Genomic DNA, 22,207 nt, shown 5'->3' on the forward strand with positions numbered 1-22,207 from the left:
CTAAAAGATTTGAGGAGATGGTTTGAACGCTCGTCTGCGGAAATCTTCCGAGCTGCAGTTTCCAGAGCCACAATTGCCATTTGGATCGCCAACCTTCGGCAGGAGAGGGCGTGATAAGAAGAAGAAAGTCCCAAAACCAATGTATCGCAAAATACACTCAACGACAAGAAAAACGGGTACCTTAAAATTTTGATGTATTTTAAAGTTTAATATATTTTGTTCTAGTGTGCCAATTTTGATGATTTTTTTAAGCAATTTGTAGCTAAATTATTTGACTTTTTAGTATCTCTCTCTAAATTAAAAATGAAAGTTTCCATCTGTCAATTATACGAGGGAAAACAAAATGTTAATTTTTTTAGGTGAAAGTTTGACATACCCTGTGGAATATGTTAATAAAGTAAGGAATTTAAAAATAATTTTATCATCTAGGTACCATTGCGATAAAAAAAGTAGTACAAGAATTAGTAGTCCCAGATAGAACTCCTGGTCTATAAGGATTCGAGAAGTGGATATCGTCGTCACTATGAAAACAATACAATTATGTCCACCTAACTTTTTAGGCGTTACCATGAATTTGGTGATAATTGGTAGGTATACGTGGCGAAATAAAAGTATAAAAAATTTACCTACCTTTTAAAAATGGGTAATTTTTCAAGTTTTAAACATATTTTATTATAGACCAGCAGATTAAATCATATTTTGTTGTACCACATTTTTTGATCGCAATGGTACATCTTTTCTCGATCATTTGCTTTGTGATTCATCTCAATAGCTTTATTTTTACTGGAGATATTCACTTTTGAATAAGACAGTAACTATTTACAGCTTTATTAGACTTGATTTTGGGTCCTCATCAACAGTTCAATCATCATCAATATTAAACATTTCACTTATAAAATAGTGTTTATTGTTTTTGTATAGTCACTGTCATTTTAAAGTCATATTATTATAGTTTATTGATGTTTACTCTAGAGATGGTTTTAAGTTCTGAAGTATGAGCTATTGCTGCTTTTCTTAAGTTTGCTAGAGTCACTAGAAACGGTGTCGCAGAAATTATCATCGATTGTCATTTCAAATGTCGCTGTGACGTGATCATTAGGTATGTAAGAAACTACAAGGTATTCATTTCTAAAACGCATTGACTAAACAAAACAATCAGTTATTATTGTTGTTCTTTATTCTAATAGAGTAATATAAAGATTATTAAAACACAAAAGCTAACAGTATTATCCAAGAAAATATTTTTTGAAATCGTACATTTTTTCTATTCAAATCATCCGTATGACCAGAATTAGTAATATTTGTTTTTCTATCATACATCTACAAGTCACGTCTGCCAATGTATGTAAATCAAAGTAACCTTAGAGCAGATATAATAATACTTAACGTTAAACCTGTTTTTTTTTCTCTTTACTGTTACCATCGTCGTATGCTGGGTTATTGTACCTACGATACTGCATCTATATTTATCGTAATTATCCCAGTTGGTTTTAATTGATTTTGCTTATAAGGAAATCTGATTTTGTTCATGTGTCTAGTTGGTAAAGATTCAAATTCATCGCAGTTTATGTGATATAATTCATGTAATTGATCGGTTTATTGTCTTCTTGTTGCTACAAATCACATTTTCTTTTTGCGTGAAGTATTACTCTTTAGGAAAATGAAGATATGAACACATAGCTAGTAGTTAGAAAATTATGTTACGGTTTAGTTTTTGTTTGATTGTATTGTTGGGATTAACTACTTATCATGAAATGAGATATCGTTTATGTGTGATTTTCTATTAACAGTTATTATAAAATATTGAGTGGTATTAATAGAGACTCGCATATGCTTATACCATAGTTTAAGGAAAAGAGTAGGTGCACTCTCGCAAATATTTTCTGCCAGTTTTTGCAATCTGTTGAATATCGACAGATTGCAAAGCGTTTCAGTTGAATTCCGTCCGTCGAGTTGCGAGGTTCGAGCGTTGCGTCCTAGCACAGAGACGGATTGACAAAAAATGAGTGCCTTACTGTGTGCTGCTATTAATTGTAGTAATAATTCAAAAAATTGTTCTTTGTTTTTTTTTAGATTTCCATCGGATGTAAATCGGCAAGCTGATAGTAATTATCAATTAACATTTAATTATATTTGTTTATTTTAGAAGCTGAGATATTATGTAATTAATTAAATGTTATTATTTTTTTAGCATGTGGGCAGATTTTAAAAATAGTTTTTTAGATATACAGGTTATCACAAATATGCGCATAAAACTATTTTTTGGTCAGGGGATTTGCCATAAAATTTTCATTCCAGTAATAATTTACGAGATAATTTATATAGATTGGTTTTTGAAGCAATTTTAGAATAAATAAGTAATATTTTGTACATCTAAAGTCTCCGCAAATTATTCATATTTTTTAATTGAAAGAATTTTATAATAGCATAATCTCTTATAAATTTAGTGGACTGTATTTTTTTTATGTTTTTTATTTATTTTTATTATAAGTGGTCGTAATATAGCAATATTCAAAATATTATAGACAAAATATTGAGTTTACATTTGAGGGAAGAAACGTGCCACACCTAGCTTTAAACCACCGTAAATATACAGGGTGGCCCATTAGTGCGAGGAAGTCCAATATCGTCGTCGTTGTCGAAGATGTGAAAAAAGTTTTATTCATATGTTTCTAGGTTTATAAAGGGGCGTATCCTAAAATATTTTGTTATATACAGGGCGTCACAAAAAAAGTTATGGTAAAGTTAGTTTTATTTTTTTTTTAAATTATTTTACATCATTCTGTATACATTATTCTATATAGGGTTTTTTTTATGGCGTCGCCAAAATCGGAATATTTAAAATGGTATATCTCAATTTTTTTAAATGCAACATTCTGTATATTATTTTTCTGTCAGATGCAGAATTAAAAAGTAAACATTTTTTTATTTAAAGTGTTTATAATTTTTTAACGATTTCGCAGATATTCGCAGTATTATATTACATATGGCTCTTTCAACAGTAAATTTTTATCAACGCCACCTAATATGATCCATATACATTATGATCTTTGTCTGATATTTTATCGTTGAAAATCCCATATGTAATGAAATACAGAAAATATTTGCAGATGCCATAAAAAATATCCTGTATATGATAAGGTAAATTAAAATATTAAAATAGCTATAACATAACAAGTATTTATATACTTGTTATGTTATAGCTATGTTTTCTTAAATATGAAGGATACCAGAATAAATTCGTGTAGAAAAATTTACCTTATCATATATATATATATATATAATATAATTATATATATATATATATATATATATATATATATATATATATATATATATATATATATATATATATATATATATATATATATATATATATATATATATAGAATATAACTTTATAGTTATATTCACTCTAGTTTTTTACCACATTTCGTATATAATGTTTTTAACCAAAGTTTTAGTAAATAAGAAATAGAATGGCAACACCGCAGTGTGCTTTAAATAAAGACAGTGCACTATATGCAGAATTTTATGTCGAATACAGTTATCTACAGAAAATTAAATTTGTTTTAAATCAAAAAAAAGTTGTAGAAAATCTCTGAAATAGATAATAATATAAAATATGTCATTATATATTTTTTCCGCATTTCTTCCCATCAAAAGATTTTCAGATACAGAAGAATTGTTACCTACAGGAAATGTGAAAATATTCTGTTTTCAAGCAACTTTTTACTCGATGATCAATTTTTTTTATTTAATTTTATTGTGAACTCATATTTTCCTAAATACATATCTGTGAAACTGAAACTATGGCGAGTGTCACGACTATACTTTGCCTAGTTAATAGACCACGACTATACAGCTACGTCAGTGGTCACGGGAGGCGAGAACAAAGTCATATAAAGTGGCAGAAAAAGAACAAAGGATTTGACAAGGAGTAAAACTACTAGTTTCCTTATACTATGCTTATACTACTAATTTAAGAAGTAGATACTTTTAATTGTATTAATAAAATTTAAGAAGATGCTAATGCTACTAGTACTTGATGATAAGGATTAGCATCTTCTAATGTTTACTTCAAAGTATCAGGATATCCTTAAAAAAGTATTAATAACAACGAGTAGATACTTTTACAAATAAGTATCTCCTAGAAAAATTATAAGTTTATGGTTCCTCATACTTTTTTTAATTTTATTATAATTTAGTGGTTATTTGATAGCATATCAAGTAGCAGATAGTTTCTGGCAATCTTTAAAATGTTTTTACGGATCCGGGCGCCAAAAGTTTTTAAACCGCATCGCGAAAATCCTTCTGAACGTGTCTTTATGCAATTATATTGATTTACTAGTTAAAATTTAGAATGGATTTCACATCATTTTCTGGGGGAAAGTGAAGAAAGACGAGGAGGTGCTTTAGACCCAGTAACAAAGATGAAAACGTTTTTAAGATATATTTCCGATCCTGGTGAGTTTCTACAATATTTATCAAAGGTTTAGAATTATAATAAGTGATGAATTGGGTTTCCCGATAGGCATGGCTGAAGATATTGGTATTAGTCAACCTACGGTATCCAACACTGTCAAATTTGTAAAGTCTTATTGAATCTAAGACATGTGGGGTGGGGATATTAAATTATCACAATTAATTGACTTTACTTATATTTTAATTTAATACGATTAAGTGAAAATGATCGCTATTATAATAAAATATCACTTACTTTGAAATTCTTCCCCTAACAACTGCAATGCAGAATTTTTCCACTGGGTGATTGAGGGTGTTTTATATTTATATATTTTTTTATTATAATTACGTGTTCTTTCACAAAATTTGCAACAAATTCTGGTTCCGAATTTGGTTTTTCTTGCACACTGGAATTCAATTTTCACTAGTCTCGGAGTCCGACATTTTCAGATGCAGAAAGACGTTTATTTGCTCGGTTGTTGTTAAAAATTCTTGAATGTTTACTTTTCATGTATTGATATGATCAGTTCTTTAAAAAATGGAACCCAAATAACTCTGCGATTTTAGTAGATACTGACTAGGATTAAGCACATACTTATTAGTATTAGCATTTAGTTATTAATATAAATATCAGTATTTGCTTCTAGCATCTGCTGATACTTAAAAATAAATGCTAGTGCTAATAGTGCGGATTAAGCAAATGGATTCCAAAATGAATAAACAAGGAAGAGTCAGTATTTTGAAAATTTTAAAGAAATTCTGGCAGTGAGTTCTACTGTTCAGTCCCAATAAATATCGAACTGCTCTATTTTGAAGTTTAAATATACGATCAAATTTTGTCGCCCAGCAAGTACCCCAGAATGGAAGAGCATAACGAAGATGCAACTCAAAAAGGGCATAATAGACTGATAGTTATAATAAGGGCATAATAGACTGATAGTTTAAATAAGGGCATAATAGACTATAGTTGATAAGTTAAGTCCCTTAGAAACTGATCTTAGCGCAAAACAGGCAGCGCAGCGCTTAGTTTCTTTGATAAAGCTTCGATGTGCAAGGCCCATTTTAACGAGTTGTCTACAACAAATCCTAATTTCACGGAGTCAATAGTGGTGTTATTAAGTACAAAAGGTTGTATAGTATTTATATGACAAAACTTTAGTTTTCGATAGGTTGAGGCATAGGACATTAGAATCGCACCAAGATTCGGTGGTGCATAAAGTCACTGGATATAGTATTATATAGTGACGTAACATATCGGCCGCTTCAAGTGAAACTAGTATCGTCCGCAAAGATGCACTAATGTCTAGATTTGCAATGTCGTTGATAAACACCAGAAACAAAATAGGGCCTATAATATTTATAAGGTATGGGCAGATGCTTCTTCTTGCTAACTTTGACAATATTATAAGCTATGCTGCCATACTAAATGCATTTCGCACATCCATTAGAATCAGCGTGCAATTATTCGGGTTTCTCCTTGACAGTCTTTGTTACAAGAACTTTGTTACAACTGCATTTTTTATTGATGTGCCTTTTTTTCTGAATCCAAACTGGTTATGATTAAACTCACATTTATTTTGTATTTCTTCCATTAGTCTATTCTGTATAATTTGTTTTCATACACTTTGGCGGTTGCGTTAATCGGGAATTATTGGCAGGTATTGGATGGCATTTAATTTCTTCTGTGTTCATATTTTTGGGCTTGTCTAAAAGGATTAATTTGAAACTTTCCTAAACGTCAGAAAATTCATTATCATTTATATAAATGTTTATTAATTATCTCCAAAAAGTATTGCGAGTTATTTCGGATGATAAATTTTACAACTTCGTCCGGGCCTGGAGCTTCCCGCTTTTTATTTTCTCATCATTTCCAAGCCAACTGGAAGCCGTTTTTTTTTCGATGATTCGGTGGCTTAATGTAGTGATCCTTAAATCTAATTTCTAGTGGCACCGAACATTAACTTAATAAACTGTGCTATTAGTCGTGTTATTTCTAGTATTTAGGATCTTCCATTCCATTTTTCGCATTTTCCCAGAGACACCTTTTATGTAAGGAAAAACATACACATATTTAATACTTTATGATCTAAAGTAAACTCTGTCAATTTGGGTTAGAAGTGACGACCGATGACATTCGCCATATAATTTTACATACAAAATGACAGCTTTCTCTCTCTTCATTTCCAGGCCATTTGTGGAGCCGATTTTTTTTATATTAATTGAGATTCGCGGGCAATTATTAATTAATTATTGAGATTCCAACCGTATAATTAAAGCTGTAAAAGTTTTCCACATTCTGCTGCTAAAAATGGTTTATTTTTTCAACCAAAAAAGAACTACCGTCTGCCTAATTGGTAATCCATGCCGAAGAAACAAAACAAACTTTTGAGAGAAAATTTCGCGTCTGATTTACACATCCGCTGTCGTTATATATTTTCGTTAAAAATGTGTTGCGTTTCTTTTGATCGGTACCGCTTGGCCAAAGTAAATTTACGTTTTAAACTCGTCGTGGCATTTGTTACTGTACAAATAACTGCAGCTCGTAAATTACGGATGCTGTCGACGTACCATTTCAATTCGAACAAAAGGGAAGAATGCGTTAAGAAAAAAATCATAATGATATTTTGTGATAAATGATTATTGTGTATTGGAGATTCAATAATTCGAGCAATCAACAATGATCGAAATAGCTGGCAATACTCTGTCTTAGAGGATTTTAGGATTATTAGTGACTTGAATAAATTATCCATAGAAAATTTTATGTTAATTCATTCATGCCAATTTCTTTGGCTGTCATCTAAAAAACGTCCATTCATCCACTGTGACTGGCATCGTCAAATGAGGAAATGAAAAACTCAATTACTCACAATCATAGGTATATTATTTTTATTACATAATATGAGAGCGACTAGTTTCAAGACTGTTACGTCTCATCATCAAGCCACTAAGACTATAAAGTCATTCCATCGACCAACGCCATGAAAATTGACCAAGTCATGATTGATGAAAGTTCATGGCTTACTAGATATTTCGAAAAAACAAATTTCGGATATTGTAAAAATTGCCCCTAATTCCATTATAATCTATTTTAGACAAAAAGTTTTCAGATAAAAGTTGTATATAATCACATCCTTAATGAGATTGTGTTCTCCGTTTCTTTTTCCTAAAGCTTGTCATTTTTGACATATATATGTTACAGACATGTTTTTTTAATGGAAACCATAGTTGACCATGACTTCATAAAAAGCGATATTTTTTAAGCTTTTCAGTGATATAAGCTATAATGTGTTTTTTTTTTCGAAAATTTACTTTTTTTTAAATTACTAATTTGGAGTTATAGCCAATTCTTATAATTTTTGAACAATTTCACTAAGTTCAATCGTCGTTGCTCTCAGAAATGTCAAACTGTCACATACAAACGTTGTAAATTAAAATAAACAAAAATTGTAAATATGAATTTTTCAAATGAAGAAAAGCGTGTAGGATTATTGGTTCAACTTTTCTGTCCATATATTTTCGAGGATACGTTGACCGGTGAACGTTACTTACGCTTTAGGGAACGGTTTTCAAGACATGTTAAGTTAAATTTAGAGACTCGCGCATCAATAGAGTGGTTCCAACATGACTTCAATGACTTTCATTATGACACTCCCCCCTCCCCACAATGAAACAAATGTTAGAATTGATTTATATCATAATTATGCAAACTCAGGGATAGGAAGAGGTGGACCAATTGCATGAGCCTCCTCGATCACCTGACCTACTATCCATTTTACATTTTTTTATGCGGTATGGTTAACAACAAGGTTTATAAAAGAACTAATGAATTAAGTGAGGCACCCGAAGAGGCGGTACGGGAGAAGTTTAATAAAGTCGACCGGTTGTTCTGTGAGAAAAACTAGTAATTCAGTTTTAAAAAGTTGCATTTTAGATACTCAAAACAATGGCGGATTTTTTGATCATTTTCTAAAATAACTTAAAAGTGTATGAAGTGATATTAGTTTTTTAAGTTTTAGTTTGTTGTTGAACCATTTAATAAAATATTCTGTCGTTTTATAAGTTATAAATCATAACAAAATAAGAGTACCATACCAACTAAGTGAAATAAGTCAAGAAAGATAAGAATTGGCTATAACTCAGTAGTTTTTCGAAAAAAAAACATGTTATATAGCTTATATCGCTGGAAAGCTTAAAAATGGCGCTTTTTATGAAGCCATGGCCAACTACGGTTTCCATTTAAAAAAACGTATGTTTGTGTCATATAAAAATGACAAGATTTAGAAAAAAAACGGAGAATACGATCTCATTAAGGATGTAATTATCTACAACTTTTATCTGAAATTTTTTTGTCTAAAATAGATTATAATGGAATTAAAGACAATTTTTAAAATAACCGAAATTTGTTTTTTTTTTTCGAAATATCAAATAAGCCAAAAATCTGAAAGACGCATATTATGACCCCATAAAACTGCAACTCTTTCCCCATTTAACCTACCCTATCTCCAGTAGTTTCCGAGATACCCATAGAGAACATCGTAGAAAACACCCGTATTTCTCATCTCGTTTTGATTAGTAGTATCACGTTATTATGGAAAACGAATTTAAATATTAATTTTACAAGTTCTTATTATTAAAAGATATACAGGAGTCGGATCCACAGAAATTACCACCAATCGTCATTTCAAACGTCACAATGACGAAGATTGCCTGGTATTTCGAACCACTCTAATTATACTTGCGTGAGTTTATACCCACATCTAATGAACAACTCTATAATACCACATTCTACTTTAATTTCAAGTTATAAAAAGTATACGAGTACTATCGGTACTACCGCACTAAGTAAATCCAAAATAAACAGATAAAACGCATAAAGTGAAGCGTAACATACGTGTAAGAGCAGTAAGAGTAAACTTTTACAGGTTTTATGTAAAATAAATTAGTACCTGTCGTCCGTGAAGCGAACATAACCACCATCCTACGAAATTGCTCGTGTTCTGCTCTAGAACCACCAGGGTATCTCCTTTTTGAAACGCCAACTCGTCCGGTGTGTCCGGTACGTTGTCGTACAGGGCCCGGGCTAAGCAGTATGGAACCTGCAACAACAAAAAAAAAATAATTATTTCTGAAGAAATATTACATACCTACTTATAAGAATTTTAGGACATAATTTTTTTTGTTTAGTATTAAAGTTTAAATATCTCTCGGTGGTAACAACACAAAAATATTTTACTAACCACCATTTAACTGTTTTTAATAACTTCAAAAGTAGAGTTCAAAGTGTAAGAGAATATCAAATAGAGAGCTCAAAATGTAATTTATCAAAATGCACATTTTCGACAGCAACTCGATAGGCCTTATATCGAGTGATACTAGTGACAGTTTATATGTGACATCATATCTTCACTATAGTGAGAGTTTAGAGTTTCCCACAAAACATTCCCCTAAAACAACTTACAATTCCATACGTACGATGCGTTTCAGAAAAAAATAAAGTTAGGACAACAATCAACAATATAACATTTGAACACTCTGCAAAAGACAAAATTTATTTAGATCCATTTTATCCCACACTAAGCCAACAAAAAGTGAATAACAAACGAAAAATGTGATATACAAAATAAAATATAAATATGATTATTACATTATTAACTTTTACACTGGCGACCATTGGATTGGTTCTTTTTTATTACAGTCCCCACGATAATATCCTTTGTTTATTGTTTACTCTGGGCCAAGGTGACAGCAGCGAGGTATGTTGGAGTACCTCCGCAGCGGTTTTTCGGTGGTAACGCTCGCGAATTGTGAGCTACTGCTTAACAAAGTTGCAAATGGTGCCTCGTGCATCGTTTGCTTCCCTTTTTCTTTTTTCAGGATCACTAGTTCATCGTTGCTGATTCCTCCCGTATTGATAAAGCCGGAATCGGAAGGGAGAATCAATACGGGAGGTTATTTTTTTAGATGAAGACGGAAAGCAGAATCAATAGTGTCTACAGGTAGTCATATTTTAGTCATGTTTTCATGGCTAATCTTACTGTAGGTTTTGCCCAATATTTCCGTTCTTTTTGATCTTTTGTTTAAAAAAATAAATGTATTGCTCAGGCATCTATTAACAAGAAAGAAAAACAATACTATTGATTAAAAAGAAAGAAAAACAATACCATGAAAGAAAATATTATGAAAACCGACACGATAGCAAAACTGTGTGGCAAATTTTAAAGAAAATAGTAAATAAAGGAGCCAAAAAAGTAGAGCTCTCGTTTATTGAAAATATACCTCATAACAATTTACCAGGCTTTTTAAATAGATACTTTGTAGACAGTGTACATGAAATAACTAGTAGCATCCCCAACCCAGATAATGATTTTAAAGAGGCTACGTTTGAGATTCATAGCAGTTTTAACAGGTTTGAAAAAATTACATTAAATAAGTTAAGAACTATCGAGAAATTAAAAAATAAGGCATATGGTGATGAAATAATATGTGCAAAACTAATGAAAAAACTCTATAATGTAATAGGATATCCATTACTACATATCGTGAATAGTTCTTTGGAGTCAGCAATTCTGCCAAAATACTTAAAGTGAAGTGAAGAGAATTATCTGGAAGTGGTAAATATTATTAACTCCGAACAAAAAAAGCTTGACAATTGGTTGAAATTTAAAAAATTAAAAGTAAATGCGGATAAAACGAAATTTATGGTTTCTGGTTCCCAACACAATTGTAAATTATTTAAAGAGTTGAATTTTAATATTACGATATTATTATCGAATCTGTAAATATTGAACAAGTAGATATATTTAAATATTTAGGTATACAGTTAGACCCTCAGTTAAAGTTATCTCATCACGTAAATTACATGTGTAGGAAATTAGGCAAAAAAATTGGGTACTTTAATACGATATCGTCTCTACTGTCGGGATGGTCAAAACGGATGGTGTACAACTCAATAATATATCCTCAGTTTTCGTACTATATATCTTTGTTGAGCTATTGTAACAAAGAAGATATACACAGAATACAGATATTACGAAATAGGGCAATGAGAATATTATTGGGTTGTAACAAATATGCCCCAGTTCGAGTTATGTGTTGTGAGCTTGGCTTCCTAAACATTTAATTAGTCTTGGAAGCTAATTCTAAATGACTTGACACCGATATTTTTAAAGGAACAGTTGGTTAAAAGAGGGGACATGATGTCATATAATTTGAGAACAAGAAATGAATACCATGTACCAAAGTTTAAAAGTACCTTTCTAATGAGGTCGTTATTTGTCAGTGGTGTGATATCATTCAATAGCTTACTATTATTATTATTATTATCTGTAGATGTTAGTAATGTATGCGGCTAAGTAAAATAAGTAAAATTTGATAACAAACTAAAAATAATCATATACAGAAAATTTGAAGCTTTTTGGTTTTACCTTATTAAGTGTTTGATGTCAGGTTGTAATTTGAAGCTCTTTGGTTTTACCTTATTAAGTGATTGATATCAGGTTGTAATTGTGCGTTTATAGTTTGACTTCATATAATTTAACATGTTTTCTTCATGTAATATTAGCTGGACGTTATAATAAATGTTTCTGTTAAAAAAAATAAAGTCTTCTTTAATAGTTGTATTTAGATATTTTAAATATTTTTTTTGTTTATTCTTTGTGTTTTTTGGCTTCTTACGACGGAATATATACCTCCTGAAACGTTAAGCATTTGTTTCACTAGTAAAATACCACTGACAAATTGTTGTCAATGCAGTGGTATTTAAAAAAAATATTTTGTAGATTTTCTTCTAGAGGCGAAATACCCAAAATTCTGTTCAAAAAATATACCCGCCACAAAAGTATAGACATTAACTTATGATATGATTACAATTTAAAATTTCTTATTGCACAACAAGAAAGTTACTAATGAGTTCTTGCTAAAAAATGATCAATAGCGGTTAGTATTGGAAACGTTACACCGCTAACATCTGGAATGGGGAAAGGCGGGCAAACAAAAATAGAAGTGGCTTTAAGTATCCACTTTCGTCAGTAAACGTCTGGGAGATATTATTAAGTAATCAACAATATCCTGTTAAGCGGCGTCCTTAAGAATATACCCCCTAAAGAGAGGAAAAAAATCTTTAAAATAACATACCAAACTTCTACTCTAAACAGATTCATTTTTAAACTTATAATGGTACTTATCTGTTGGATTGTTAAAAAAATCTAAAAGAAGGGAATTTTCTTTGAGATTAAGTATTTGGTTATTGGTTATTATTTTTTGACGCAATTTTTTTAAACATCCTGGGATAAAATTGGAGAAGATAATTTTGTTTACAATCTGTTTGCTGTAGTTCTTGATGTATTTTAAACATAGACTTCAAACATATTTTTTTTAAGTCTATGATTTCAAACATTTTGTAAATAAAACCAAGAAATTAATCATCATCATCATCAACCAGCCACTAAAGTCCGTAGGCCTCCCTCGTTTGCTTCCATAACTCTCTATCTTGAGCTATTTGCATCCAGTTACTGTGGATACGCCTTAAGTCGTCATGCCATCTGGTTGGAGGACGGCTTCTACTCCTGAATGCACCGTGTCTTGGTCTCCATTCTATCATTTTCTTCGTCCATCGGTCATCGTTTAGCCTTGCAATGTGCCCAGCCCAATTCCATTTCAAAGTAATTATTTTCTCTATGGCATCAATGACTTTTGTTCTGCCCCCCCGTACTTCGATATTTGGTACTTTTTCTCTCAGAGACAGCCCCAACATTGATCTTTACATTGCTCTTCCAAGAAATTGCTTCCCTGAATTTTCATTTCCCGCAGCAAGGTTACAGTGATAGTAAAGGATCTGACTGCAGGATTATTACGCTAGTAAGTAATACCTGATTTTGGCGACTTTACGCTCATTAAAATATGTGATCATTTATATGTCAAATTAAAGTTATTTTTATTCTGCGCATAATGTTATAACGGTGCCTATCAAAAAATTGCTTCAAATAGGGGTTGCCACGGTTCAACATTTTCCCTACGGGCCCGACAACAGTGCGTCAAGCATCTGTAGCTCCTATAATAAAAAACTTAGGAATTTTGTATAAGTGCCAACCTAAAGTATGTATTAGGATGTATTTTAGGAAAATATTTTAGCTTCTATACGGTTACTCGAAAAAGGGAATGGATCGGGATGATCTTTTTAAATCGAACACCCTGTATATTATTGCATTTTTGGCTTCCTTTCTGATCACTTTATAATTCTAGATATTAGTAAATATTATTCGCTAGTTTCAAATAAAAAAAGTGTTTTCAGCCTTTTTTATTTAATTATTAAAATTTTTTGAAAATCTGATAACACCATCTTGTAGAACAATAAAAGAGAAGTAATGAAAATGTAAAATTGATTTTGATATATTTATTCAAATAGAAAAAAAATAAAATCGCGAATATTCGTTTTTTCCAAAAACGTTCGAAAGTATTCGGAATTTTTCAACTTTAAAGGTAGTAATTCGGTTTGCGCAATTTAAAGCTGATTGCAGTGATTGCCAACGAAATGCCACCGTTGCCTCCATTTAACCAAGTACCTCTTCTAGTTACCGAGATCCCAATGACGAGGCTCGAATTTGAGAGACCCTGTACAAAACCTAACAAAAAAAAGTTAACTATTGGAATAATATGAAACAATTACAATTAACCGATCTATAAACTGGTAAACAAATGAAAATCGGATGAAAAATTAAAGGAGGATGTTGTATTTTTTTACCGGGAAGTCTCTTAAATGTTCTTTTTGAAAGAGACACTCTGTATAGTATACGGATTAGTGCATTTGCATGTGTTAGAAAAAAAAACTATTCATTTATTATTTAACCGTCTTTTGTTATCCCAGCCTCTTTAGACAGCGTGAAATCGCAAGATTAATTAAAATACAATTCTGAATAGCATTAGCACTGCATTATTACAAACATCTTCATTCTATTGATTTATAGCACGTCGAACAATTCATCACGATGTCGGCATATACAACAGTAAATTTCTATTATAAGAAGGGACGAGCCATCTCGTTATTTATTACTATTTGTTATTCCTCTTCGTACAAGCCAGTTTGCGTCTTTTTCTGCTTTCTCTGATACGTCCAAGTGTATTAGAGCCAATAAATATCGCCAATAACTATAAATAAAACCAGTACGTAATGTATTATCGAGATTGTAGGTAGAAATTCAAATACAACACAGTTTACTTGTAGGTAATGTCACGCAAATGTCAACAGTATTCTTTCATTACAATTTTGGAATTGTTGTACAATATTTGAATTTTATTTTGTCCCACATATTTGATTTGAAATTTAGCGGATTTGTTGTTACTTTCTAAGCTTATTTTATGTTATTTGTTATTTATTCTTCAACTGGTTGTTTGGAGATAGAACACCTAGAAGGATATTGTGCCAGGGCAAAAATTAACAGTAACATTAGTGCGACTTCCTGAAAAGCAATAAAATAGTTGCCTGGAATTTTTAAACGAGATGCTCTGTATATTTGGAAACGAAGTAATGTTGTCTTTTTATTGGTATTTCAAAAAACAGTATGGGTCTACTTTAATAAACAATGATAAGAATCATAATTTTCATATTAAACATCTAAAATTTTGCAGTAGGCTAAACAATTGATATGCATTTTATAATCAATCCTATAATCCCAAATAAAAGATATATACACTTTTTTCTATAAATATTTTTAATATATTTACACCTTTAAGGTCAATGTTCGTTGCTAGGATTTTATTGGAATAAAATTAATCAATTTTTATCATGTCATTTTATATTGTCTAAATAATTTGATAAATTATTGAGATATTTCAATACATTTTTATTGTTTTTTTTTAATTGAAGTAATAATTTTTCTGCCTACTTGATAAATATCACGTAGGTACAATTTCTCGAGATATTTTTAGTTTTAAATATCTATTTACTTAGACCATGTGCTGACAGTGAATTTTCAGTAGCCCGACTGTTTAGTTGCAGGGTTGTAACCAACGTATTCTTATGGAACCGCCCTCACATGCCATGAAATAGTCAATAAACGCGGCTTCATATGAACACATTGGTAACACACTTGCAAACTAAATAATCGGCCGACTAAAAATTCTCTGTCAACGCACGGGCTTAAGGCTATGCGCTGACAGGTAATTTTTAGTCGGCTGACTATTTAGTTGCAAGTTTGTTACCAAATGTATTCTTAAGGATCCTAATAATCCCCAACCAATGTGTTCTTATGGAGCGACGTTCATCGACTATTTGATGGCATGTGAGCGCGGTTCAATATTTTGGTTACAAGCCTGCAACTAACAGTCGGCCGACTAAAAATTATCTATCAGCACTAAGATCATGAGGTGAGAATATATATTATAACAATACGTTATTACTTCTTCTGTGACAAGACAATACTCTTAATGATATGTTCCATTCACATTTGAAGACAAGGAGGGTTCTTTGTACACCTTCTGGCATTACAACCAGGGGTGTATAATTTACTGTTGCGAATCCTGGACATTTAGAGAGAACATCATAACTGCAGGTCACACAACGCTCAGTGGAACGAAATATGCTGGGAATAACCAAGAGAGACCGCAAAAGAATAAAGTGGATACGACAAAAGACCCAGGTAAAAGATGTTATCCACAGAGTCAAATCCCTCAAATGGCAATGGGCAGGACACCTGGCAAGAATAAAGGTGATGATAATGATGATTTTAGTTATTATATAAACATTATTAATAAAACTACCGTATAATCGAAAAAAAAAACAGCGTCCAGTTGGCTTGGAAATGAACATCGATGACACTCCTCATATAATTTTACATATAAAATGACAGTCATCTTCATTTAATAGCCATCGCCGACGGCTAATTTTTTCGTTTAGGTTTGTATTAAAGAGTGTGTTAATATTTTGACATATATTGGCATATCATTGGTATATATATTGACATAACATTTAGGTTCGTTTAGATTGTATTAAAGAGTATGTTAATATTTTGACATATATTGACATATTGGGTTTTCAATTAAAAATTTATTGTCTTTATCAATAACTGTACAAGAGTATATTATGTCATTTTTGGTAATATATAATATTAAAACACTTGAAAATAAAAACCTTATGTTCTAACAAAGAATATAAAAGTATAAGCCTGTTAAAAACAAATAAAATGGCGAGAATATAAAAAACGCTCTCCACTATAAGTACATCTTTATGAACTTGGCCACTATCTGTCCTCTTTAATATACAACAAAATAAAAATTTTAATAGAAAATGCATTATAGAGGAAGGTCACGCGACCCGTACGTCCATCGTTTATCGTTACCTTTTATATAATCGTTAGAAGTCAACAATTTTATACCCGATCAACCTCCAAAGGTTGTTTTTCTTTAACAGGTAGAATTTTATGGCACCTGATGCTGCGTAAGGTTTTATGGGTTTACGATTAAGGCGCGCTTTGTCTATAGCCTGTCTTCAAAGCCGTCGGACCGAAAAAGATAGTAATTTATGGAATTGAACGTTCGATGTTCGTGTATTACCTAATTCGATCGAGCATTCCTATTTTTAGGTCCGAGCATCTTTTACATTAAGTATAAGTATTTTCAAGAACATCATTTCCGTCACTGCAATTAAATTGGTTTACTTTCTATATTTTTTCCCACATGAATTTTATGTAGAGCATATGCAGATGATGTTACGCTGATGGTAAGGGCTAAATGTACCGACCTCGTTAGAACTGCCGAAAGAGCATTGGAGCCGGCGTGCTTATGGATGGATGAGGTGGGACTAAAAATAGCGCCACACAAAACGGAGGCAGTTATTTTGGTTGGTAACCAAAAATCATCCAGTACACGTTTTCATGGGAAACAAAATATACTTGTACCAAAGAAAACAATAAAATATTTGGGCATTGTTTTTCAAGCCTTTTCGAGGCTTTTCTGAGCATATCCGACATACAGTTTTGAAAGCAGAAAAACAGGGCGCCATTTTATCCAGAATTATGCCAAGCTGGTCTACCTTGGGTCAAACGAAACGCCGAGTGCTAGTTGCTGTACAAGCATCTACAATTCTGTATGGATCCGAAATTTGGGGAGAAACCTGCAAGATTCGAAGACATAGAAAGCAACTTCTTGCAGTACAGCGAAGATTGGCCATAAGAGTATGTCTTGGATACAGGACAATATCTGCGGAGGCTGCACAAGTTCTGAGCCCAATGGCCCCAATAGACATAGTAATTGAAGGAAGAATGGAAAGGCAAGAACAGTCAGGTAGAACAGCGGAAGACAGTAGAAATAGAGTTTTGGAAATATGGTGGTTAAAAGATGGAGTGAAAACAGAAATGGGAAAGGTAAATAGACTAGAACACTTATAAAGGACATAGAATGTTAGATAAATAGAGAATATGGAGAACTGAGCTATGTCATGAGTCAATTTCTTTCTGGTCACGGTTGTTTCAGGTATTACCTATATAAAATAAAGTTAATTGATAGCCCGAGATATCTCTATGGCGACTGCCACCAACGCTGATACGGTGAAACATACTCTTTTGAAATGTAACCGATGGAGAGCTGAATGAGGAGTGCTATACAAAAAACGAAGAGTCGATAAAATTAAGATTACCGATCTAGTTCCAGAGTTGATTCGATCCACAGAAAACTGGAATAGTGTTCACACTTTTATGGAGACACTAATAGATATAAAGAAAAAGCTAGACGAAGTAACTAAAACATCACAGTAAAACCGCCTCCTCGAGAAGTAATGCCGAAAGGTAGTTCCTCGGGGAGATAATCGAAGCGGCTTGTGGAGTTTTTTTTGCGCTCAACTGGCACTGATCAAGCGTGGCAATACCAACAGAGCCTAACAATTAATTACCGAGACTAGAGTAACAAAAACAGTTAATTGGAAGGAATTGGACCATTATCTCTCTTCATATTATATTTACATTAATTAATTTTGACGCTCATATGCATATAATTGCCTAGAATTTGAATTTGTTTAATTAATTTTAAATTATTAATATCTATACAATGATCTTTATCAACAGTATGTTCTACCATATAGTTTACTATATATTATCTGAGCAATATTATATTTAAATCTAGTTAATATTGATCTTCTAGTTTGCCCCAAACATATTTCTGATTACAATCTTTACATGAAATTTTACATGAACTGTTTATGAAAATGGTTTTTATCTTTAGGATTACCTAATTGTTGGTTGTAATTTATTACTAGCACTATCCACAAGTTTATAATTGACAATCTTAAAAAAGTTTTCTTAAACCAGAGGATCACTTTTTTAGTCATCTGCTGATGATGCGAACATGGCTAGCAAAACGCGCGTCTAGTGCAAAAGTAACGTGTTTTGGTTACACTGTGTCTTTTATTTTGTTCTTGTGCCACCAAAGTTTTTAATAGTTTTATTTGTTCCAACCTCTACTAAAGCTCTATTGTTTTCTACTGTATTTTTAAATACAGTAGAAAATATTAATATAAGGGAGTAAAAAATGTGCAGAAATTTTAGATAAAAATGCCAAGACTATATTTCAAAATATAGTAAGTAGAAATTATGATATCTAGTATTTTCTTAGTAAAATTAACCATATAGATATAGCATTTTGATTAAAAAAAACTGCCAATAAATATCGAGATGGACACTGAAAATTCGGTACCGGTCCAAAAGTCTAGCTGTTCATTTTTACACGTGTTAACATTACTAAACTGAGTACAGATTAGAAACTCAGACAGATTAATTTAAATACCAAATTAAGTGAACACGACGCCCCAACGATCAAAGACCGATCCGAATAAAAATTGTTTACGAAGTAGGATCGAAGGTTCAAACTGGTTTAATTTATTCTATTAATAATTTATTTATACATGCAACTCGATTGTTCTTACTCGACTATTTGGGAGGTATTATTAGGAAATTGAGACCGAGGTGTCAATATATGGAATCGTTTTTATTAATTTAGTACCATGTGATGAAAAAAGTCAGAGTTGGCTCGGAGATAAAAATTACTGTTATTTTATATGTAAAATTATGAAATTAAGAAAATGTCATCTCATTCGTATATGTATAAGGTTAGTGACTCTATTAACACCAGGTTCCCAATTACACCATCCGCCATTTTTGGCGATTCTGGTGAAATTGTAGGTATCACAATTTTGTAGATTAATATCAAAGAAAACAACCAGATATATAAATCTTTTCTTTTGACTCAAGAGATGTAAAAATAACGGCAAAAGGGCAGTTTTCAATTTAAGATTGTTTCTATTTAATAGCCTTTAAAATTTGGTTTACTGACATGAAGGTACCTTCTGGTAAGTTCGCAACATCAATGTATAATAGTTTTGCGAAAATAAGGGCAATCGTTTCAATAGTTTTTATCCAATTTTTCACCTGCCCGACACACCTATCACCCATTCTCACAGAGCATGCATTAGAAGTTTCTAGAGAACTACAATATCTAGATCGGAGATGTTTTGCATATCATTGCTTCACAATGAGATCTATCGATTAAAAAATTTTCCCCATTTAAATGGGTACCCCAATTTTTTATTACATACTTGACTTCTCTGTAAAATTTTATGAATTTTGATATCAAACTCTATATCTATATCTAACATTAACCGTTTTAGAGAAAAAAAAATATTTAACATTTTTGGAGGAAAAAACTCCTTGTCAAAAATAGTTGTATAGCTTAAATAGTTCAGTCATTGTGGATCAAAAAGGGGCCTGCTTGGAAAAAAGTCCGGAAGTTTTGAAACTTTGCAGGTTTATATATTATAAATCCATAAAATGCATATTTCCAGACATGCCGCCGGCCGGCGCCGCCATCTTGCCAAGATGGCGCCCAAGATCGGTATTTTATAAATATCTCGAAAACTATGCGTTTTTCGCAAAAATTTGAAGAGAGTAAAATTAAAGAGAATAAAATTTCCTATACAAAAGTTTCTATGAAAATTTTCGATAAAGTCAACCCTTTAGGCACAAAATCCCTGGAAATTTTACAATTTTATATATATATATATATATATATATATATATATATATATATATATATATATATATATATATATATATATATATATATATATATATATATATATATATAATAAATAATATTTTCTTTTGCCTTTAGCTGTGATAAAGTCAACCCTTTTTTAGGGCACAAAATCTCTGGAAATTTTTACAATTTTATATATATATATATATATATATATATATATATATATATATATATATATATATATATATATATACATATACACATATATATACATAAATAATATTTTTTCTGTTTTTTAGTTGTTGTTTTTTTAATTTTCGAAAATCGAGCAGAGAAAAAAATTGCGGCCAGTGTGTGGTCAGTAAAGAGTAAATTGCTTGTCGGGAACTTCCAGCTCCATCTCCTGGGCCTACCTCATCAGGTGGGCTTCAGGGGCTGGTTTCACCGATACGCAAGCTAAAACTTCTTCTATATCAACAGACGATGTCGTAAAGTGTCGGTGAGATATTAATGCATCTCCCGTCAAAAGATGGTAAAGAGCGTTTTTTACTTTTTACTTTCGATTTTTCTTTTTACTTTTTATTTTTTTAAATTTTTTCTCTACTTTCGATTTTTCGAAATTAGAAAAAATACACAGCTAAAGGCAAGAAAATATTATTTATTAATATACACTAAAGCTGTAAGAATTTTGTTCATTTCATATATTTGAGCGGGCCGAAAACGCTTCTTACCATCTTTTTGACGTGGAGATGCATTAATATCTCACCGACACTTTTCACGACATCGTCTGTTGATATAGAAGAAGTTTTGCTTGCCGTAATCGGTGAGAACCAGCCCCTGGTTAGCCCACCTAATGAAGGGTAGGCCCAGAAACCGGTTGTGTGGGAGTGGAGCTTGGTCTCCCTTTACGACAAGCAAAACAATTTTCTTTTACTTTTTTATTTTTTTAATTTTTTTTCTCTACTTTCGATTTTTTCGAAATTAGAAAAATACACAGCTAAAGGCAAGAAAATATTATTTATTAATATACACTAAAGCTGTAAGAATTTTGTTCATTTCATATATATATATATATATATATATATATATATATATATATATATATATATATATATATATATATAGTATATATATATATATATATATATATATATATATATATATAATAATATATATATTATAATATGATATACATTTTAGTCGATTTTCCGATTTCAAATGTCGATTAGGGTGCACTAAAACTAGTTTTAGTTTAGTCCAATTTTTTATTACATACTTGACTTCTCTGAAAATAAAATAATAAATTGGAATACCCATTTAAAATAAGAAAGTTGCTACAACTTCCGGTATTTCCGAAAGTGCCGCCATATTGAAAACATTTTTAATCGATAGATCTCATTGTGAAACAATAATGTGCGAGAAATCTCCGATCTAGATGTTGCACTTCTCTAGAAACTTCTAATGCACGCTCAGCCTGGGACACCCTGTATATGAAATTTGATTAGAATAACATACCGAATAGTTCTATCGGTATTTGCTGACTGGGAAAATAAGTACCGAAAATCTTCACAGCCTACTGGACTTATACTATGTACTTTAAAACAGAGTAACTAGTTTAAAAGAGTTAAAATAAATATTGTTTAAAATAATAACGCTGTTTTCATAAAAAACGCATGTTTTATTTGAAAATAGAAAGGACCTGTTTATTTTCAACCATGATTAT

The 22,207-nt window shown here is 31.3% G+C and overlaps 1 protein-coding gene across 1 annotated transcript in view; it reads right to left on the reverse strand.

The window, feature by feature from the left end:
* The window catches only part of LOC115885804 (breast cancer anti-estrogen resistance protein 1), a 127,346-nt gene that overhangs the window by 76,223 nt on the left and 28,916 nt on the right, over positions 1 to 22,207 (reverse strand). Inside the window, exon 2 of the mRNA XM_030904826.1 lies at positions 9,411 to 9,560. Within this exon, the coding sequence (XP_030760686.1) occupies positions 9,411 to 9,560 (150 nt within the window). The remainder of the gene's footprint in view (positions 1 to 9,410; positions 9,561 to 22,207) is intronic.

This window comes from Sitophilus oryzae, unplaced genomic scaffold (assembly GCF_002938485.1).
Source record: "Sitophilus oryzae breed Bouriz unplaced genomic scaffold, Soryzae_2.0 scaffold_41_pilon_pilon, whole genome shotgun sequence".
Lineage (NCBI taxonomy): Eukaryota > Metazoa > Arthropoda > Insecta > Coleoptera > Curculionidae > Sitophilus > Sitophilus oryzae.